At 41.4% G+C, this 21,491-nt stretch overlaps 1 protein-coding gene across 2 annotated transcripts; it reads left to right on the top strand.

Moving 5' to 3' along the window:
* Positions 1-1,208: 1,208 nt before the first annotated feature.
* On the top strand, positions 1,209-19,457 carry MYL1 (myosin light chain 1). 2 transcript variants are annotated; one of them, XM_059868269.1, is made up of 7 exons: positions 1,209-1,504; positions 12,103-12,130; positions 15,250-15,393; positions 17,028-17,201; positions 17,727-17,804; positions 18,277-18,329; positions 19,137-19,457. In XM_059868269.1, exons 1-6 carry the CDS (start codon positions 1,379-1,381, stop codon positions 18,303-18,305), a joined length of 579 nt encoding a protein of 192 aa, XP_059724252.1. In that variant the 5' UTR covers positions 1,209-1,378; the 3' UTR covers positions 18,306-18,329; positions 19,137-19,457. The 2 variants fall into 2 exon arrangements, with proteins under 2 accessions (XP_059724252.1, XP_059724253.1); XM_059868270.1 differs by lacking the exons at positions 1,209-1,504; positions 12,103-12,130 and adding exons at positions 10,937-11,071; positions 11,828-11,852.
* Positions 19,458-21,491: the final 2,034 nt, after the last annotated feature.

Consider the following 21,491-nt stretch of genomic DNA (forward strand, 5'->3'; position numbering starts at 1 on the left):
TTCAAGCTTTTACTTTCTAAGGACAAAACACTCCACCTATAGTTCATGAGACAGAAGCATGGCCCCATCAAAAGCCTTGCACTTACTAACACAAAACTCCAGGAGTCTGGAGAGTAAATAGGAGAGGGATTGCTAGACAAGGGAGGAACAATCAGTGCTCCAGGATTTTTCTGTGGAAAATCTCAATCATATGGACTCAGGGAAATCAAGTTTAAAGAGTTAGAAGCTGCTTTGCTGTCATGGAAAAAGTCTAGTGAAGACACAAAAAACCACCTTCTTCTCTAAGTTGTATCTCTTGGAGAGCATGGAGAGCAGGGACATCCATTGGGAGACTGAGGGGTAGAAAGATAAACAAGGGACAGAGGATGGCAGGTGAAACAGGTGAAAACTGAAGTGCCTCCATTGCCTGATGGCTAGTTTATAAAAATAAAAACATTACAAAGGGAAACCTTTCAGTGTGGGAAGATAACATCCAGCTGATCTCTGTTCCATTAGGGCACAGCTTAACCCTTGGAGAGGAAAAAGATCAAAGAAAAAGATTAAAGGAAGCTGTTTTCAATTTTAAACACAGTCTTAATGTGATGGAAAGGAAAAGTAAGAACAGCTGAAAGGCACCCAGGGTCAGGTCAGGGAGAGATGCCTTGGCTGAAGGTACTGCAATGTTTTCTGTACTTGTCTGCTTTATTTTTAAACACCCAGAGCCTTTGCTTGAGCAACACTTCCTTGAACAAAAAGGAAGCAGAGGAGGAGAGAAGGGCTGTAAAGAGAGAAGCTAACGGGGTTGGAAAAATATGATCTCCCCAGCCATGAAAGTCAAAATTACTGTTTGAAACTGAATCCTCCTGGAGTACTACACAGGCATGGGGGAAAAGGGGAAGGGAGGGAAGGAAAGAAAGATTTATTACTTAAGCAGAACTAAAATTCTGATGAGAAAACGACCGCTCAATCCATATCCAAATTTCCTATCAACAGCAGATCTGAAACTGGCCTTGTTATATTTCCCTCTCCTCTGCACGCATAAAAAAGACAGGGAGGTGGACTGTGTTTTAAAGGGGAAAAAAGTGCCTTGATCTCCTGAAGCCCTGAACTCTTATATTCCATTTATAGCTCTAGCTAGAATGACATCCCCCTCGATTATCGGCTGTCCAATCCAGCTGCATGTGTCAGGACTGTATGAGGCACTAAGTGAAATATATATATGCCCTTACAGGGTTTAGCACATCGGGTCCACCTCCAGGGTACAGGCTGTAGCTCATTCTCACCACTGCTCCTCTCCCAGGAATCACTTGTTCAGTGGTTTTTGTTTGGTTGGTTTTGTTTTTTTTTTTAAAACCATTTTTTTTAGGGAACTTTTACTTTCCAGTCTAAGCAACACAAAATGGCACCAAAGAAGGACGTAAAGAAACCGGCGGCGGCCGCGGCACCGGCGCCTGCACCAGCACCAGCACCTGCACCTGCACCAGCCAAGCCCAAAGAACCTGCCATCGACCTCAAGAGCATCAAGGTAAAGGGGTGAGCATGATGAGGGGGCCCGGGGGACCCCTCAGAGTCCTGGCTGAGAGCTGCACTGAAGCCTGGCCTGCGCTTGGTTCCGGTTTGGGGACTGCAGGGAAATGAATGAGTAACCTCAGCCCGTGGATTTGCTGAGCTGCCCGAGCTTTGGAGAGTTTTAGATGCTGTAGGGTGGAAGGCATGGTGCATGATTTAACAAGGGAGTAAAGCCTGGGGATGACTAAAGTATGTGGGAGTGTGGACCTCAGAACTTTTTGCCCAACTGGTACCAGTCTCACCTGTTTGGTGAAGATAAATTTAAAATAAGCACACAACAAAAAAAAAAAAAACCAAAATACCCCAAAGTAGGTACATGAGGACAGGAATGGGATTATTGAAACATGAAAAACAATGTTTTCCCATAGCACTGTACAAAACCCCATCTTTTATCGTTTAAAATTCTTCTCCAAATTTTTGACCCACCTGATGACCCTTTGGTCATGTGCTTTGAGATCAATATGACTTATTTTTAAAAGAAACAAAACAGTTTAAACCAGAGAGATTTGGCAGTTTTGCCTATTTTCTTTTCACTTGCACTGTACAACAAACATTGGTGAGACCATGAGCAAGAAAGCCATGGATGGAGGCATTTCAAGTGATTTCCTCTCATCCTTATATGTTTGCTGAGAATTTATAATTTGCTGCAAATTGAAAGCAGCCAGGAGAAGGAATCTTTTGGAAGTTTCCTTCTGCCTGCACTGTCATTTGTTCTCATAATGTCTTTAGATTTTGCATGTCAACTAACATCACTGTTGCCCTGACCCTTTGAAGAAAACTCCTCCATTTTGGGAGATTCTTTACTTGGAAAAGAGGAGAGGGAGGCTAAGCACTTAAGAGATGAAGAGCAGACTAGTTTCTCTGAGTAGGACTATAAATAGTTATTCTGTACCTACCTGGCAAGCTGATTGGTCCCAGGACCAAATTGCTAAATTCTACATAAAGAATCATGCCTATTATGGGTAAAAGAATTACAAAGACTATTAATAAGACCTAAACATGATGAATTGTATTTCAGATACCTTAATATATATAGTCCTGAGATGTGAAGCCATTTAGTGAAACTTCTCCAACTTTACTTTAATTTTCCCAATCTATAGTCAGTATTTTTCTAAAACAGTATGTATCTTCTCATAGGATTGAAGCTGAAGCCATTGACAAGAGGAAAAAAAAAAGATATTTTGAAATACTTAGAATTTTTAAGAATAGATGAAAAACCCACAAGTTCTGAGCATACTGTCTGAAAATTAGATTAGGCCTCACATTGCACTAGATGATGGGGAACCAAGCTAGATTTCCTGCTAAATAACTTAATATGATTTGAAAGCTTTCTATGTCCAGTTAATCAGGAAAAAATAGAATTTTGAACTCCATTGAACTTAGCTAATCTATCTATTTAATTTACATAAATAATAATATATTATCAGCTAAAAAAGTCAAATTGCACTCTGAGACATCTTTGCAGTTCACTCCTTTACCCAAAGGAAACAGCAGCAAGAAATATACACTGGTGGAACAGAGAGAACTCTCCAGGTTCTGTCATATTCAGACAGATAAAAAAAAAGATAGAATTTAGGGAGACTTTCTTTTGAAAGATACCAGAAAAATATTTTCTTCCACCATGGATTGTTACCCCTTTTCCTGTTTTGAAAGTTCAGGCAGTGAAGGGAAACAATTTCAGGTTGTAAGTAATTTGTCCAGGATCTGTGGCAGAGTCAGGAATCAGTTTTCTGAGTCTTAGCCCAGTCCCTCAATTACTTCTCAGTCCTTCCATTCAATCACCAAAGTCTCAGCATAGTAAAAGTTCCAGCACCATTTCCAGCACAACTTTGGAGACAAAACGAAGGTTTTGTCTGGGACTCAGTGAATAACCCTGACCCAGGGCTCTTTGCAGTGATTTACCAGACATGGAGCCAAAACCCACATCACTTTAAACAAGGGGATCCACTGGGCTGTGCTTCCCTCCTCAGGGAATTAGCAGCCATGCCAGAGCTTGCTGCCTGAGACAGGTGCCTGGGAATGTGAGGCTGAATGCCACAATGATTTGGGGAGCCACACAGCAGCTAAACACACAGAAAGGCTTTGTTAGCTTTTATCAAGACACATCCAAGCCCCTTGTTCCAGCTGGGGTGGGTAAGGGGAGAGTTGGGGCTTACAGCAGCCAAATAAGCCACATTTGGCTGTGCACTTCATTCTTAGCTGGCATTACAGGTCATAATAGCCTCCAAAACAAACATGGTGGTTTACAAACATGAGTAGTGATTCTCTTGCTGGTACTCCCCACTCAGATGCCCTTCTTGGCCCATCTCCAGAGAACCTGGTTTTCTGGACTTTTTGGAGTACACATTTTGCAACTTTGGTGCTTTTTTCCCTCCTTCCTTAAGAGAACTCAAGCTGGGTTTGTCTCTCACCATCAGAACCTGTGATCAAGTTGTGACAGGCCATTGACTCTTCTCTGTTCTTTATTGATCTCTTGAAATTAACCAATTTGGAGCAAATATTTGGTGATTTGCTAGTGCCCACAGCAGCTGATATAAGATGTTCTATTTTTCAGCAACATCTGTTGACTATAAAACTGAGTAACAGGAATACTGGTAGACTCAAATCTCTAAACTGAGCACTTTCAGCTCACCTTGGGCTACAGTATAACAACCACAGGAAGAGAGTGAAGGGAGGGATGAAGAACTTGCTTTTTAATAGAAATGTGAAGACCTATTTCTCTCTACTCAGGGAACAGCATAAAAACTCAATCTTTGCACAAGCCTTTCCAGACCAAATGTATATTTCCAATTTTCCTTATTACTAGCATGTCTTGGATTTGCATAGGCACAAAAGTTAAAGATTAAATAATAACTGAGAAGAGAACAGGGCAGTGGAAGCAGCTGAGAGTCATCACTAGGAACCAACCATGATTAAAATCAAAATTACCATACAGATAATTTTTCTTAAGAGACCCCCAAGAATTCTGCAATTAAAACTGTGGCCCAGGACACTCCTAAAACACAGCTTATGTGTTTTATCAACCTTCTTCACCCACACAAGCCTGAGTGAGAAGAAATGTTTAACTCATGAAAAGCATTACTGAGGGTCTATTTCTGCAACAATTGGGGTGAAATGTGAATGATGCAGATGTCTCATGCTTGGTTTTGCAGCTAAGGCAGTGGGAAATGGATGAATTTCCCATTGCACAAATCTGTGTAACTTAGTTCCTATTACCAGTAAGAAAAGTATGTTGGTTTTCTGGTGGAAAACTAAGGGTCCTTCCCAGCACATGTAACCAGCCCCTGGACAGAGCTCAGGCTCAAAAAATCAACTAGGATGGTTTGGGATGCAAATGCTGAAGGTGCTGAGGGCAGTGCTTCACAGGCTGCCACTCTGCAGATGGTGATCTGAATGTGCCCTGGTCTGGTGTCACACTGGGTCCTTTACTTCAAGGATACAGCTGAGTATCTTCTCTTGAGTACAGACAGACACTGGGCAAGTGTCCACACTGGAACTGAGGTTCAGGGGTACACAAGGCTTCCTATGCCTGTATTTTCAAGACTGAAATCCCAGGACATCAATTATGCCATACCCAACTGCAGATCAGACACCCAAATATTTAGAAGAAAAACAATTAAAGGCTACCAACTAGTAAAGACTTGCTAAAATCTTGTGTAACTGTGTGATGCATGATGATGCCTGTTGCATGGAAGCAAGCCTGTGATTGTTTTTAACTGCAGGGCTCTTAAGGCAGTAAAAAGTGTTTCTCCAATCATCCTTATTTCTTGTTACGTTCACTACTTGAGTAGGTCATCTCTGAAGAGATACTGCTTTGGATATAATCAGAGAGAGAGAGAAACTCACTAAAATGCACTGACAGAAAGCTCCTGGGCTAGAGGGCAAGCAGCACTGCAAATGTCAGCTGAAGCACTTGGAGAGCTGTTGTGCTGCAGACAAACTCTACATGAAGCCATGGAGTGAGAGCAGGAATGTCAACAGTGGCTTTGCTCAGAAGTGCTAAGAGCTTTTTTATGAGACAGCAGGTTTTTACTTGAAACTTTTGGCTGAGATCTTCAAATTGTGCCTGATCTTTCTCCAGCTATGACTCCAGAAGGATTCCTTAGGATGGGTGATCTCTTAGACAAGGTCACCAAGTGTCCTTACAGGTAGGAAGGGGACAAATGTCAATATGAATCCAATCTTCAGAGATGTAAAGGTGCCTCTCTGATGCCATCCAGACCAGCTTCCTGCTACTGCTTTGACCCAGCACCATCCAGGATCCAGCCCAGAACAGCCCCAGCCCCAGCCCTTGACTCTGGACCTCACCACTGACATGTCACAGCCCATGCTGCTGACAAACCCAGGACAGGCAAGGCACAGCATAAAGTGTCCCAGGAGAGGCACCTTGGACAAGGACTGCTGCACACCAAACATCCCCTGGGCACACTGTTGGAAACAAAACACAAAACCCACAGATTAGTTTTGTTTACAAAGTTTTCAGAAGAACTTTGCCTTCCTAAATTGCTGCTAAGCAAGGAGCCCACCAAAAGTAGAGACTACCCACATATATTAGTAGACATTTTTCCCTAATGTTGCTAACTGGAAAAATTGTTTGAAAAATATTTTTTTTTTTCTTTGAATAAGATCCATTCTTAGTAATTCACAGCTTTAGCAGCATTTTAAAAGAGTACCTGTAGCCTTTAGATGCTCTGCTGAATGGCAGACTTTGGGAGAAACAGAGGAAAGCACAAAATGTAACATTTTAAGAGCTCACAGGGTAACTCCAAGTATTTACAGGAGTTATGTGGCAGAGCCTTAGTCCCATCAAAACAAGCCCACAATATTTCTAAAATACTGTTTTAAGCTCCTTCAGAGCACAGAGATGTTGTAAAAGATAGTAACCAGATACCTGAGTTAATCTTACATAAGGCAAGAAGAAGGTGACAAATTTAGCCAATGACAAGCAGAGAAAGAAGTTCTCTGTAAGGAGATCTGAAACAAGCAACCTGGAAATTTGCCCTTGTTTCACTAAGACTTTATTACATCTTATACCCACTGCCAAGAAGCACTTTCAGCGGGCTGGTTTACCACAGAGCACTTAAATGTCAAGTAGCAAGGGTTTAAATTTCATTAATACTCTAACAGTGCCACTGGGAGGCATGTTAAAACAAGAAATCCTTCCAAAAGCAGAGCTCCAGAGCCTCACATCTTGCCTATCCCCTTGATTATACACATTCCAGCAAAAAGCAATTAGAAATGGGACATGTTTACAAATGAGCACAGCTGAAGGCACTTTCCCCCCTGAAGCTGAAGAAATGTGATCAAGAGTGCAGCAAGAGCACATATCACAGCCAGACATTTCAGAAGGGCACATTAGTTAAACGTCAAGGCTCATCCAAAAGTTTCTGCACAGCTGCAAAGGAACTGTGACGTTTTAAAAAGCTATAAACTGGAGAGTTACACAAAATGCTTAGGAAAAAGGTCAAATTAATCTGCAGTCAAGTCATTTAAACTCAGAGATATTTCTGAAGTATTCTTTCGAATCTCATAGTGTCTCATACATGCAATTTTCTCTCCTGTGTTAATGGGGGGTGTTTTTAGTCTTTCTTCAATTGTATTTCTAGGCAGCTCTGTTCTCAAAACAGACCTCAGTTTCTCAAGAGCTCTTCTTCTCCTAATGTTTCTCTGCCTCATATGGTAGGAAGCTAAATCCATCAAGCTGTTAATTCTTACTTAATTGAGAAGAAGCCTCTATAAAACCTGTGGCACTGATTGCATAAGTTATGGAACTGAGGTGAGGGATGGGAAAAGGACAACCTGCTTTTCAGAGGGGTTTGGAAGCTGTGTAATTCTGCACTCAGTGATGTCTACTAGAAAAGATGTGCAGCTGTATTAACCAAGGAGCAGACATTAATAGTGAGCAGGTATCATATAAACTACTGTAGGCACAATCCTATCTTAACTTCATTTAAAAAAATATATTAAAAAAAACCCTCCAGTCCTGAATAGAAGGCTAAATATACAATAAGTATCTTAGGAGAATCTCAAATTTTCTCCTCTCTGATTTTCCAAGATATCCAATATGTCTTAGTCTCTTTTAAAGAGACAGCACCTTGAAAGAGCTGGTGATCCTCTGATAAACTCCTAAGATGATTCACTTCTTGTCATTCATCCAAAAGGTAATAAGCAAATGGAGCAGCTTAATGCTTTAACTCCCAGCAGCACCTTGTCCCAGGGCTTTTCATCCTGTGCAGACTTTTCCTGAGTTACAGGGAGCACAAGGGAGCTGCCCCTCAGCACAGCTGTGATCAGTCCCAGTGCCCCCAGCCTAAAGAGGTGAGCACAACATCACACTGCAAAGCTTGGGGCCCCAAGGCACATAAACCAATGATCTGTGGGAAATCAGGAACTTTGTTAATAATAAGGAAATTTTTGTGGATTGGGTCTCCATTTAGCTGGTGAAAAACAGCTGCATACAACCCCATCAGCCCCACCCTTTAACTGGGACCTGTTCAAAATTCCTCTGGCAAGAGAATTACTAGAAAGTATCACAGACAATGCAAGGAACTAAACCAATAAACAAAAAACCAAACTCAAAACACACCACCTTTTTCTTTGGCACAGAGAGCCCTCTGGATAACAACTCTGCCCAGAAACAAGGGCTATATGAAGTTAGAGAAATCCAAGTAGTTCTGGTCTTCCCTGTGTGTTGCAGTTGCTTCAATCTTTCATTCTTTTTGCTAGGGGTGGGGCATTCAGTTTTTGTTAAACTGAGCTCCCTGAAATATCAAAATCATCCCTAAAGCCTCAAGACACAGTGCTCTCTGACAATGGAGAGAACACTGCCAGGATCAGAACAAAGACCAGATCACTGCAAAATATTTCTTTGTCCCTTTTGAATTTTCTGAAAGCTCCTTTTAGAATTGGAAATCTCACCTTTCATTTCTTTTAAGGAGTATTTGAAATATTTTTCTTCTAGGCCATTTGGTAGCTGCCCTCACTGAAAGCAAGTACACTTTAATACCCCCAACAGATCTATTGTCTTAGAGCAGATTTTTAATTGAAGTGAATGCAACATGCCCATGCTAGAATTACCTTCCCATGAGAACTCTGTCTAGTGAGATGTTATTCAAGGATCAGTATTAAAATGAAAGGCTGATACAGTACACTAATTTTTCCTCATCTGAACTCTGAGCCAAACTCCCATATGGTCAAAAGACAATCAGCTTATATGTAGACCCCTCTCAGCTGATAATATTTGATAGCCCATTTAAGCCAGATGACTAATCCAGGTATCTGTTTTCTATGCCCAAGACCAATGCACTGCAATTATTTTCTGCTTGGCATCTTTTGGAATGAGTTTTGTTTGGCTACAAACATAGAACCTACCTGGTCAAGAAAAGGAGTCTAAGTTTTCCCTAAAACAAAAATTAAAAAACAAACCAAAACAAAAAAAGCCCCCAAAACAAATTTAAAAATTCAAATCTGTTTTCAGGGGGACATTTCCTAGTTGCCAGCACTGGAGAACAAGATCCTGAAGGCAGAAAGAAAATTCCACCAAAAGTAACATATTACATTGACTCAGACACCATTTCAGCTCTGCCAAAGACTTTCAAAAGCTCCTCTATTAATGCCTGGGAACTGATGGCCAAGATCTTGAGAAGTTTTCTCACTTGCCTGAATTCCAGCCCCAGTCAGTGTAAATCAGAGCTCTGCACTGTGCTAAATCTAGGTCAGCAAACTCAGGGCAAAACCATCAGCCCCATTTCTGTGCAGCCACACCTGATTGTGGCTACACCATTGTAAACACATCCCTGTTCCCACAGGCTAATAGATTACAAATAACAAAAAACCACCAAAATCCAGCCAGAAACCAACCAAAAGCAAAGAATGGACAGCAGAGCTTTTTTCATACTCAGTACATTTCCAGATATTTCTAAAAAATTGCAAATAATTTGTTTGAACAGAGTGTTTCCAGCTAAAATGGCAAGCTCAGAAAAATCTTTGCAGTTGCATCTTTTTTTCTTTTTTCATAGGAGGTAGGAAGCTAGTATCTCAAATCCACTTAATTTGATGGCTCAGTTTAGAAACAACTGTAAAATAATCTGATTGGATTTGATTCTCTCATTCAGAGAAATGAAAGCACACAGTGGTAAAGGTTATGCTTCTCTTCAGGAGAAGAGCAAGCTACAGGAGAAGGTTTTCCTCACTATCACATTTCATCTTTAGAGAACCAGGAGCAGTGACTGCTTAGCAGGGGCAACCAACAGAAATGAAAAGGGGGGATTTGAGTTCAGAACTGGGAGTCTGCTGTTGTCACACAACTATCCCCACTCTGGCTTCATGACACTTGATCTTGTTGAGGCAACAGGGAATGGAAGAAGCTTGGAGAAAAGTTTGCCAGTTCTTTTACAAGTCATCACATCCACTGAGATATCTGACCTGGTCTTGGGGGATGCTGCATGGTGGGCCTTGGTCTTTTGCTACTAAAGAAGCTGCAGCCTCTACCTCCTGCTCCCTGTCTGCAGGCCCACCATGACCACCCCGCAACCCAAAAAGCAAGTACCCCATTCCCCACCCTGAACAGTCATCCTTCCAGTTCACAAAGGCTTTTGGGGTCCTCTGCTTCTATCACAGCTTCTTCTTTGCCTCAACCTCACAAACACCTGAGCAGCACCACTTCCATGCACACCTGGGAGCTCCAAACTCAGCACCCTGGTGCCCTGCCTAACCCAAGCCCCAGAGGAAAAGTATCCTAGAGATCCCAGGCTCCTATGAATACAGATTTCCCACTGCCCTGCAGGGTACATCTACACATCAGCCACTAACTTAATACAATTGGTTCCAAACTGCACAGGTAATTTTTCCCTTTCAAATGTTAAAAATGTGGAAAACGTGATCAGAGTGTGCAGAGGAAGAGCTTCCCAGCAGGATTGTCAGCTTCTCTGTTGACAGATAACTTTTCTGCTCAGTGTCAACAACTGGAACCCCTTGAGCAGACAGGCAGCAGTACTACTCATCTAATGTTGGGCACTGGATTATCCATGCTGAGCAAAGCCCAGCAAGGATTTGAAGACCATTCAGCTGCATCTCACACATCCTGCAAGCCATGTGTGGAACCAGCTAGCTTCTCACCCTCACTGCTCCTGACTCTACAGCTTATCAGAGAAATAGAACCCTTCCCTATAAGGAAGTCTTGGTAGGTCTCACAAGGAATATCTCCTCCTGATGGTATGGACCCAGAAAGTGCTGACATGAATCAAACTTATTGCTTGTCACTCCCTGCCCCTCTTCAGCCTCCTAAAAATAGCCATCATAAGATGTCTATCAAGACATGGATCCTCCTGTCACTTTGCCCTAAGAAAGCTAAAGAACTCGCCAAGGGGAGGGACCTCTTCCTTCTGACACCTAATCCAGGCAGTGCCGTCAGCACGGCCAGATAAATAAGGGGAAGAAAGGCAAGGAAAGCAGGACCACTCTCAAGACCTCCCAGCTAATCCTTCCTGCCTGTCTGCTGCTCTGCATTTCCAACTCAACCATGGTGGGTGCACTGCAATAGTTAGCAGCCAGCCAGTGTATTTTACAGAAGTAAATAGGGCTTTCTGCCCATGTCAGGTCTTGGGGGGTGGGGGAAGGACAGTCCAGAAGACAGTTTAGGTTTGCTTTAGGTTTTCCTGTTAAAAACTAAAGGTTTTCCAGTAAGCCTCCGCTTCTGAACCAGGCAACAGTAGTGGTGCAGCTCCCACAGCTTCTGACAGAAGAGTTACAATTTCCTAAGCTTTTTTTAATCAAATGCAACCAGCTAAAGTGGAGAGGAAAAATCATATTTTATACAAAGAAATATCATCTATTAGTACTTTATGAAACAGCGTGCAATCAAAAACTAATTTGAGACATAAACTTTAAGGGAATAATCTAATTTCTATGTTAATAAAAAGGAGCTGCTTGTTTAGAAATATTACTTCAAATTGTATAACTAAAATGGATCTATGATAAAACAGTAAATGGACCTGATGGTAATTAATTAGGTTTTTCTTAGTTAAGAGACTTTCTATTTTTGTTGCTTCTTGCCACAGCTCTGTCTTTCCATGGGATGTAGATTTTAAGGAAAACTTTAAGAATAGACTTGCTGGTGCATTTTTATGCAGGAAGTTGCTAGATTAGGTTGCTATGGCCTAACTGCATTAGGCAAGACAGAAGTGAAAGCCTCAGGTACTTCATGCTATTTACTTTCTCTCAGTGCATTTTCAGCAGTACTAGTTCTCTTTTTTCTCTCTCTTTTTCTCCCCAACTGCAGTCCTTCTCTGCTGATGAAATCAATGGTAAGTGAAATCAAAGTTAAACTTTACCAGGGGGCAGGAGGGGGAACAAAAGGGCTACCAAATCCTAAATATTTTCACTAGCCTTAACAGCTCTTTTGCTATCTGCATGACTTCTGCACATTTGACAGGCCACTTTTTTGCTCTTCTGGAAGATGACTCATGGATTGAGCTGGATGCTTTAGAAAACACACAGGTTCTCCCCCAGCCCCCCTTCCTAAGCTATTTTTTGTGATTGATTTCCTTCCAACAGATCGAGTTCTCCAAGGAGCAACAGGATGGTAAGTTCCAAGAGAGCTGATACATTTTACATGTGTGTGGGTTCAAAAAGAGCTACAGAATTTACTTTTCTAAAACAATGAGCTAAGACTTCATCCGATATAAATAACCACACTCTTGACTTCAGAGCAGTGATGACTTATGCTGAACAAGAAGGTGGTGTAGATCTACATGTAATTTATCTGGATGTTTGTTTACCTGCTCTCTGAACTGAGAAGTTTATACAAAGAGGAAAAACACTGTCTCTACTTACTGAACTTTCTTTACTTGTGCTTCTGTTCTGGCTCTTCACAAGGATGCTGAAAATAAGTCTTGAACTTGACAGTCCCAGGGGAAATAGGCAGAAGGAGGACAACAGGAGGAGGAAGTGGGCTGAAAATTTAACTTAGCTGCAGTGACTTTGCAATCTCACATGAACAGAAGATGCAAGAGTTCTGCGTGTCACTTTTGCCAGGAGGTGTTTTGGAAGGGGAGGAACAAAGGCTGTTTTACTGTAAAAATATTCTTTAAGCGTGGAAATAGTCAGCAAATAAGTGACTTGTGTAAACTGCTGCTTACACAATGGTGTGGATATGCTGCAATTCTTGAGCATCTTGCTGTATTCTTTGATTCACAAGCAACTTGCAGCTTCCATTTTTTGTTTCAATCTTCTAGAAAGAGATAAAAAATCTGACATGAACAATAGTTCTCCCTGAAGCCCTGGAAATCTAATTTGAAGTGTTTTAAATAGCCTAAGAGATGCATTTGGTCTATATTAAGCAATATTTTAAAATGTCAAAAAATCAGCAGCACATACAGTAGATGGAAGAAAGTGTTTAGAAGGGAAGATACAAGGATTTCCTAGAAACTCAGAGGGAGTGGAATAGCTAGAAACAGTCTTGAGAGAGCCCTAAACTTTGTGAAGATGAGCCTGCTCTCAGTAACTCCATCAAAGCAATAAGGAGAGGTACAGTGCAGCAAGTGAGACTGGTAACAATTCTCTTCTTGCACTCCAAACTCTCTTGGTCACAAAAAAAAATCATTTGGACTCTTCCTTACTTCTTGATTCTAAAAATTTTACAAAAGGATTGGGTGGGTTTATGGAAAAATGTGCTCAATTTAAAGCTGCTGGTAATATTTTGAAAGCAAAATATTTCTTTCAGCTTCCCTATGTATTTCAGCTCATCCAGCTGCTGTAACTTTACAATGGCTGAAGCAAGCAGCAGAGCAAAGAGAAACTACTTGAGAGAAGGAGAATTTTCTCAGGAGCAGATATGGCCACCCTCAGTAACTATTTCTACCTGCACAGGCTGATGCACCAGCAGCTGGGTAGTACCAACCTCAGACAGACTTTAAACATGCTTGCTCCAGCAGAGGTATAAACTAGGACTGGCCCTTAAAAAATAAAAATAAAAAATCCAAAATAAAAACTTAAAGATATATTGCAGTGAAATGCATGCCTGAGAGACAAAAATCAATCAGTTCTTTTCTCCAAGCTGGGGAGCTGTGTTCAGAACCCAGTGCACATAAATCTTGATGGGATTTACGAAATGGAGAAACTCTCCTGATGGCTTTGCTGTTAGCACCCTGGCATTGTTTTATACCTCGCTGCAGCTAAATGTCATTGATTTAGCAGATGAAAGATCAGATCATATGGTACAAATCTCTACAGCTCCACCATCTCAGCTGCTGGAGGTATCAGGAAGGTATCAGAAGGCCATCATTTCATACCCTGCAATAAAAGCTGGAAGGAAAGAGAGGTAGCAGCAAAGGGTTATAGGTGTCTCACATGAGACAGTATGAGGATTAGTTTCAGATGTATTAGATTACAGCCTAGCAGGCTGACACTGTGTATCAGCACTTTTACTGGGTGCCAGCAACAGCTCCAGGGTGGAGGAAGACTAAAGCAAGGAAGCAAGGAAGACTAAAGCAAAACCATAAATACCTCTGCATCACATCCCCAGCACAAGATGAATGAAGACATGATCTGAAATGTGGCTTCTTACTCCTAAACCTGGCCCAAAGCAGAATGAACATTGCACAGGCTGTGGAACACAAAGCCTGTGTGGCTGCTGGATGAGAATCATGGCCAAGGAAAAGACATTTTACTCAGTTTACTTGGAGCTAAAGCACAGCATCATCGGACACTGCAGTGCAGAAGAGATCAACAGCACAAACCAAGATGCTTGTGGCAATGGGGTTCAAAAATAGCTTTTTAGTCACACACTTGACCTTTGTCCCCTCCTCTTTTTTTAAAGCCACTCTTCTTTATTCAAATTCTCTAAAAAGACAAAAAATAGAGTAATATGATTGACATGGAACTTCACAACAGAAGATGAAGGCTGGCAATGCAATGAAGGCAACTATCTGTGCTGATTTTTGTAGGAGAAATGTCTGTACCCGAAGGCCTTGTCCAGCAAGGGGAAATAAATGAACACTGATCACTTGGCAGCATTGAAAGAAATGAAGCTGCAAAGTGAACACACTGGAAATGCACAGGAAAAAGCACCACATGAGTACTTGCACTGGAAAAGTGGAATATTCATGCATCTGTAAGAAGCAGGGACAAACTACAAAGAATAGGAAAAAAAGAGGGAACAAACTTGTTTGGAAATCACATTGTAAGGCAATTTTAAGGGAAAACAACATTAAAGGCATTTGAAATCCACCTTCAAGTTTCCTATTAGCACTGTGTAGTTGAGGTGCTGGGATTGCAGGCAGAACCCACTGAAGCAGGCAAAGGTTTTGCACTGCTAGGCTCTTGACAGTCCCAGTTCTCTGGAGAGATAAGGTGGAGTGGATAACAACATTTTTACCATCTGCTGCTACATCATGTGAAGGAACCTGTTCTTGAATGACACTGTTGGTAGAGAACTTATCTTTCCCTGTCCTTGAAATAACTACAGGGTCAATCAAAAAGCTATTGATGGTTATTAGAGCCAGGAAAGACATGAAAGGTAGATATAAAAGTTTAAAAATAGTGAAACCAAAATGTCAGAGGGGAGGAGTTTTTCTTGGGACTATGGGCCAAAGATTCCCCTGGCTAACTCCCCTGGAGTCAGTGGAACAGTGCCAGGAGACAGCAGGCTCACATCTTTGTCAGTAGGGAGCTGCCTGGCTCAATGTTGCTCTTCTCTTGCAGACTTCAAGGAGGCCTTCCTCCTCTTTGACAGGACTGGTGATGCCAAGATCACCCTCAGCCAGGTTGGCGATATCATCCGGGCACTGGGGCAGAACCCGACAAATGCAGAGGTCAACAAAATTCTGGGAAACCCCAGCAAAGAGGGTAAGTGCCCTACAGTCCTTTTGGGCAGCTCCTGAGATGGGGGAACAGCAATCAGGCAACAGCAATAGCCACAGCAGGAGAGAGGGGAGCTTTTGCTCTGATGGGGGGCAAGGGGGACTATGTAACAATAATTGGGATTTCACTCATTCCTTTGGAAGAGAACGGTGCTGATGGGGAATAGAGGAAAACCTTCTGCTTAAGACATGGAGAATTCTCTGTAGAGACTGTTTTGGTGTAGGTATAGCACAAACTCGTTGTTACTCACAGTCCATTAGAGTAACTCGTTACTCCAGCCTTTGCTTGGAGAGCTGTGGGCCCATTTCTAACAACTGACACTCAGCTCTTCAGGTCCTCCCAGTGCAAGGACTTCTGCATAAGCCAAGACATTCCCTGGGACTGGAAACCCACCTGTATATTTCAGCTGACTGGAATGGTCTTCCCAAAGCTTCTACAAACTTGGGCACACTGAAGCATACATTGGTCATTTATTCCTGAAGCCATTTTTAATTCTTTTTCCTCCCTTTTAGAGATTAAAAAAAAGGATAAATACTATAGTCCCCTCATTTTAGCAAGGACCTAGAAGCAGGAGATCCCTGATTTCAGTCATGCAGAAACATATTAAGAAAGGCTAAATTATATTCACATCCTCTGGCCTGGTAAAGACAACTCTGAGGAACAATTTAGAAAGCTTTGATACCAGCAGGAAGCATTGAGGACTCACACAGAGGTGAAACCATACCAGGACTTTCAGTGATTCCAGCAATAACTGACAATTACTTTGATATAGCTGCATAGTAAAACAGATTTTGTAACAACTGTATAATGAAAAATATATGCCCATCTATTTCCATCTATGATATTTTGTTGCTGCCCAGATGAAGGCTGGCAATGGAAAGATCCAGGAGGGAGAAAGAAATAATAAAAAAAGATTATTTTATTTAGGAGCCTTGCTAAAAATAAACAAACAAACAAACACCAAAAACCCCAAAACAAACCAAAATGAGAAACACTTGGGGAAGTTCACACTGAGGACTACAAGTTTTGGCTCATAGAGGAAAGGGATGGACTAAGCTAGGGAGGTCTTAAACCTCAGTTGTGGACATGACTAAATTTACTATTGGCAACCCACAACAATGTACTTTCCTAGTTTTACTTAGTTTATTCTTTGGCTAACAAAAGAATAAACTTTGATGTGGTGCTCTGCCACCACATCCCAGAGACCCTGAAGAGGTCAGTAATATATGAGCAACCTCAGCATCTTGTCTAAGTCACCTCATCCCATTCTGGTTACCTTTTCTCCATTGCTGGGGCTCAAGATTTTTGTTTGACTGTATTCTGCAGTTCCCTCATTCCCCAAATCTTTTCAATGATTAACTCATATAGCAAATTCAATTTCTGAAAGAAAATGATAGCACGCACACAAGCATACAAAGCTATGTGAGAAGGATCCTGGATGTGAAAAATCAGATGTATGTGAAAACTAATAGGATAAGAGAATCCAGATTCTGGAATGAAACTGCCAACTTCTGAGGCAAAGACTAGAGTAAAGGCTACAAAGAGCTGTGAAAAGGCAAATATGCCTAAGGAATACACTTACAAACACCTAGCATGTAACAACTGGTGGTTCTCCCCAGAGATGAATGCCAAGAAGATTACTTTTGAAGAGTTCCTGCCCATGCTGCAAGCAGCTGCCAACAACAAGGAACAGGGCACCTTTGAAGACTTCGTTGAAGGTCTGCGTGTCTTTGACAAGGAAGGCAATGGCACAGTCATGGGCGCTGAGCTCCGCCACGTGCTGGCTACTCTGGGTAAGGGATCATCCTCTCTGCAAGCACTTCCAAAGCTGCTGCTCTTTGGAGGCACGACAGAGGCAGGAAAGGTGGTCCAAACAGTTGGAAGAGATAGGAGGCGACCAAGTCAGACAAGACTTTGGGTTTCCTAACTTGAATCCACAAAGAAAGCAAATAGAGCTTTGGGGATCCTGCTAAAAACCAGTGGAAAAGGCTAGGCTTATGACATCTAAATTCAGACAAGATATTAATAGTGACTGTTATTTGATGAATAGAGAAAAAAGGCTGTACATCTGAGTGACATAACATAAATGGACAAACATAGAGGATTTGCTGTATAAAAATTTCTTTACTGTGTAGGAATAATGAGAATCCCTATGCATATATGTCTCTGTCTCCTAAAGAAAGTTAAAATTAATTAGGCTCATGTCATATATAGGTGTTTTTTCACTAACTCAGAAAATAAGAAAAGCCTTTGGAAAAGCTGCAGGTTTCAGCCTCAGTTCTGTGTGGAAGAATGAAACAAGTTCTCTCCACTCCCAGGTGAGAAGATGACAGAAGAAGAAGTAGACGAGCTCATGAAAGGTCAGGAGGACTCAAATGGCTGCATCAACTATGAGGGTAAGTGCAAGAGGTCAACATCCATCCTACATTTCTCCTCTCTTTTACAGTTTCATTACAGTGGACTTTTAGCTTCTCAGGCAGATCAGACAAAGCTCCAGCTGAGTTAGTCAAAGGCCTTGTGTGTGAAAACAACTAGGGCAATATGCTCATCCTGCAGTCACACCATGCAAAAGACCCCATTCACCCCCAGCAGAGGAGGCTGTTTTGGTCAACACCAAATCTCTGATTTTCTGTAGAGCAGTTGCAGTGATTGTATCCAATAGCTACTGTCTTATCACATTTAAGCAAGAAGAGAGCTTGATTTGTACAACATTAAACACTTAAAACTTTCTAGCACTGTATCAAATCAAATCCAACCAGGTACATCATTTTAATGCCATCAGCTCATGAACAGCTGTTAATTTTAGGGTTATTTCCCAAAGCAACATTTGCTTCTCCTTCTAACTAGCATATCTGTATTTTTCCACAGCATTTGTAAAGCACATCCTGTCAGTCTAAGAGGAATTCCCCAGGTACCAAATGGTATGTTCTTCTCATTTGTACACTTAACTTCATCTGCTTGCTATCCATAAAGGCCTCTATTGACCCATGGGCAACAGAGGCTACAAAACCATGACACCCACATCTCTCCAACAATATGAAAAGAATAAAATGAGACTGTTGTCCAAAAGCAAAGATAGCAGTAGTGCAGGTTCCTTGCTCTTGTTCACAGCCCACTCATTAATGAAACTCACTAATATGTTTAGATTTTTCAAACACAATGTAAATTGACAACCCGAGACATTCATCCTACAAGCACAACTGAGATTGTTTTTAAATGGAAATCAAAGCAACACTTAGCAATAATTTGAAGCTTTCTGTTAAGACAGAGTGGCCTGAATACTCACGTGAGCTACTGAGAACATAATAATCTTCAAACAAAATATTCATCTGAAGAATAATATTGTCACAGAAGAATATTGATCAATACCCAAAAGAGGGCTTCAAAAGTACCCAATTATTTTGCACTTCTCCTACAAGTAGGGGAAAATAAAAACAACAACCTCTCCCCACCTCCTAGCCTTTAAATACTACTATTTTGTCCAGAGGATGGAAAAAAAAACCCCAAAAAAATCACAAAAAAGAAACCCCAAAACAGCAGCTGTCTTTAAAATGTAAACACAATTTGTGGGCTTATGTGAACTGTCAGTTATTCTATCCAAGGAAATACACATTCCCAACTGTATGAAACAAACACTCAAAACAGAAATCAAGGGCTCAGTTTGTCATTTTGCAATTGTTTCTTCAGCTAACATTGACTTCAAACACAACTCTCCCATTCCTTCCCAGAACAAGCCAAAATTAGAAAGACCAGATGGCACTCAAGATTTGCCTGAAATTCTTGCTCAGTCTGTCACCATCAACATGGAAACAGCATAGAAATGGATGATATGACTCCAACCCCACCATTTTTTTACCAGCACATCCATGGGTATCACCTTTGGTCACTACACTTTCATTTAAAAAACCTGAGCTTTTACCAAAGCAAACTACATGGAATAAACTCTACCATCCAGGGTCCATCCATCCCAACCATCTCTTTCCATGTTATTTGCATTGAAACAATGTAATTTATTGGAAAAATAAAGCATCCATAAATCCTTGTGGTCACTTTGAGGCTATGAAGTCTTTTTTTTTTTCCCATCTGTTCAAACCCACTCAAAACAGCATGCAGCAGTTAATTCATTTTCCCTGTACATTGCATATCACAAAATAAAGTTTTATAATAAGTATACAAGTGATATATAAAAAACATAAAAGTGATACATTTCCAGTATCACTTGACTTGATCTTAATGAAAAATTCTTTGGGGTCTGGGAAGAGAAGGAATTAATTGGGGCACTATCACCAGCATCACCATTTACAACATTTTTGGGAGAAGAAGACCTGGTATCTGTTGCCAGAACAGCTCCAAAGGTGGCAAGATCCAAAACCAGGCAGGGTGGCCCTGCTGCAGGGGACTGTGCAGAGCCACTTTTCCCAGAAAAATCCCCTCTGTCCTGCTGCAACAGCAGGTAGGCAGCACTCTCAGGAAAGAATCCCACCTGCTGCCCTTATGTACAGCTTTAGGGACAGCTAGAAAGAGCAGTCAGAAGTTACAGCCACCCTGAAATGCTCTGTAATTGGGAACAGGCCCAGCACCAGGCAAGAAGAGGCCAACTACTCCTGCTGCAGCAACGGTGGGAATAGCCATTGCTCAGGGAAGTATTGTTATATCCCTGCCCTTAAATAAAGAGAGCTCCTCTCTTCCTTAAGTGTTCATGAAGCTCCCTTGGTCCCCATCTGGGTATCAGCCTGTTCTATTAAAATCCTACCTTGCCTTATTGAGTTGCTATGCACAAAATGGCCATAATTCAAGGGCCAACAGGTGCAGTGGGGGTGGCTGGCACCAGAATAAACCACAGCCACTCATACAACAGCTGCCTCTTTTCTGAGGCTTCCCAAAGAATCTCCCATTTAAACCCTCAGCATGCTGGCACACAGGGCCAAAAGAACCTGGGAATTACACCCTGCCCAGACTTCTGCCAGCAGATAGCTTACAAAGGGTTGAGGTTGCTACACTCAAAATGCAAAAAACCCTGGAAAGAAAAAAGAAATAAAAAGGAGTTATTAAACTTCATCCTGAAAGGGCAATTTTAAAAAGTGCAGGATACATAAGCAGACTAAAAATACTGCTACACATTCAACATCCTGCCTATACACCCATGCAGGCAGTTTCTCTTTCCAATAAACTGTGGACCTCTGTTGGGAAAGCAAAACCTGAAAACCAAACCAACGTTTCATTTTATTTTATATACATATATATCTATATATGTATGTATGTATGTATATGCTGTCAGCCTCTTTTTCACACTGCCTTGCCAACACTGCACTGACATAAGAACCTGCCTAGTCCAAGGCTAAACAAGGCCCTTAAGGAAAGGGTGAATTTTCCATCACGGGTTTTTATAGGAATTGCAAGTTCTCGTAAGATCTTAAATAACTCAGTCATTTATAAAGAAAAGAAAATACTTTAATGCTACTAGCCTCTTTCAGCTAGTGACAGCTTCAACATAAACCTTTTTATTTATCCATATTGAAAATGAAGGAACAAGATGATTTGGAAACCTAATGACAAGGGATTTTTTTGAGAAACACACAAAACTGTCTCCCAATCAGCTTTGATTTCATCAATAAATCCTATTGAAATCATACCAAATCTGAAAGCACAGTTTGGAAATGCATAAACAGCTTTGGTGCCTCATCTGTAGGAGAGCAGAGAAACCTCTTACTTTGCCTCAGAACCATTTAAATGTTGACATTTTTCACCTTCTGCCTCCATACTAGTACAACAAGCATCACTCAGAGCTCTGTTCCTGGGGAGTGCTCCTCACAAAAGGCTGCTTGCTCTTGTATTTTGTGTTCACCTAAGGAAAAAAATACTCTACACAACCAACCCCTCCAAGAGTGACTGAAGACCCCAGCAGCTGAGGAAGGAAAGCCAGCCTGCATCTGTTCAGGCTCTGAACAGAAAAAGCAATTCTCAGTCTCTGTCATCTGATACCTCTTGCCACTACATTTGCTTTGTATTTTAAATAGAACATGGTTAATGAACATACTTTCCACTACTCCACCCAAGGGACAGTTTAACTCCTTGGGACCAGG

This window comes from Haemorhous mexicanus, chromosome 26 (assembly GCF_027477595.1).
Source record: "Haemorhous mexicanus isolate bHaeMex1 chromosome 26, bHaeMex1.pri, whole genome shotgun sequence".
Taxonomy (NCBI): Eukaryota; Metazoa; Chordata; class Aves; order Passeriformes; family Fringillidae; genus Haemorhous; species Haemorhous mexicanus.

Coding starts and splice junctions, on each gene's coding strand:
- MYL1 (XM_059868269.1), top strand. CDS start 1,379: ATGGCACCAAAGAAGGACGTAAAGAAACCGGCGGCGGCCGCGGCACCG. Junction 1,505..12,102: donor TCGACCTCAAGAGCATCAAG/GTAAAGGGGTGA, acceptor TCCTTCCAACAG/ATCGAGTTCTCCAAGGAGCA. Junction 17,202..17,726: donor CCACGTGCTGGCTACTCTGG/GTAAGGGATCAT, acceptor CTCCACTCCCAG/GTGAGAAGATGACAGAAGAA.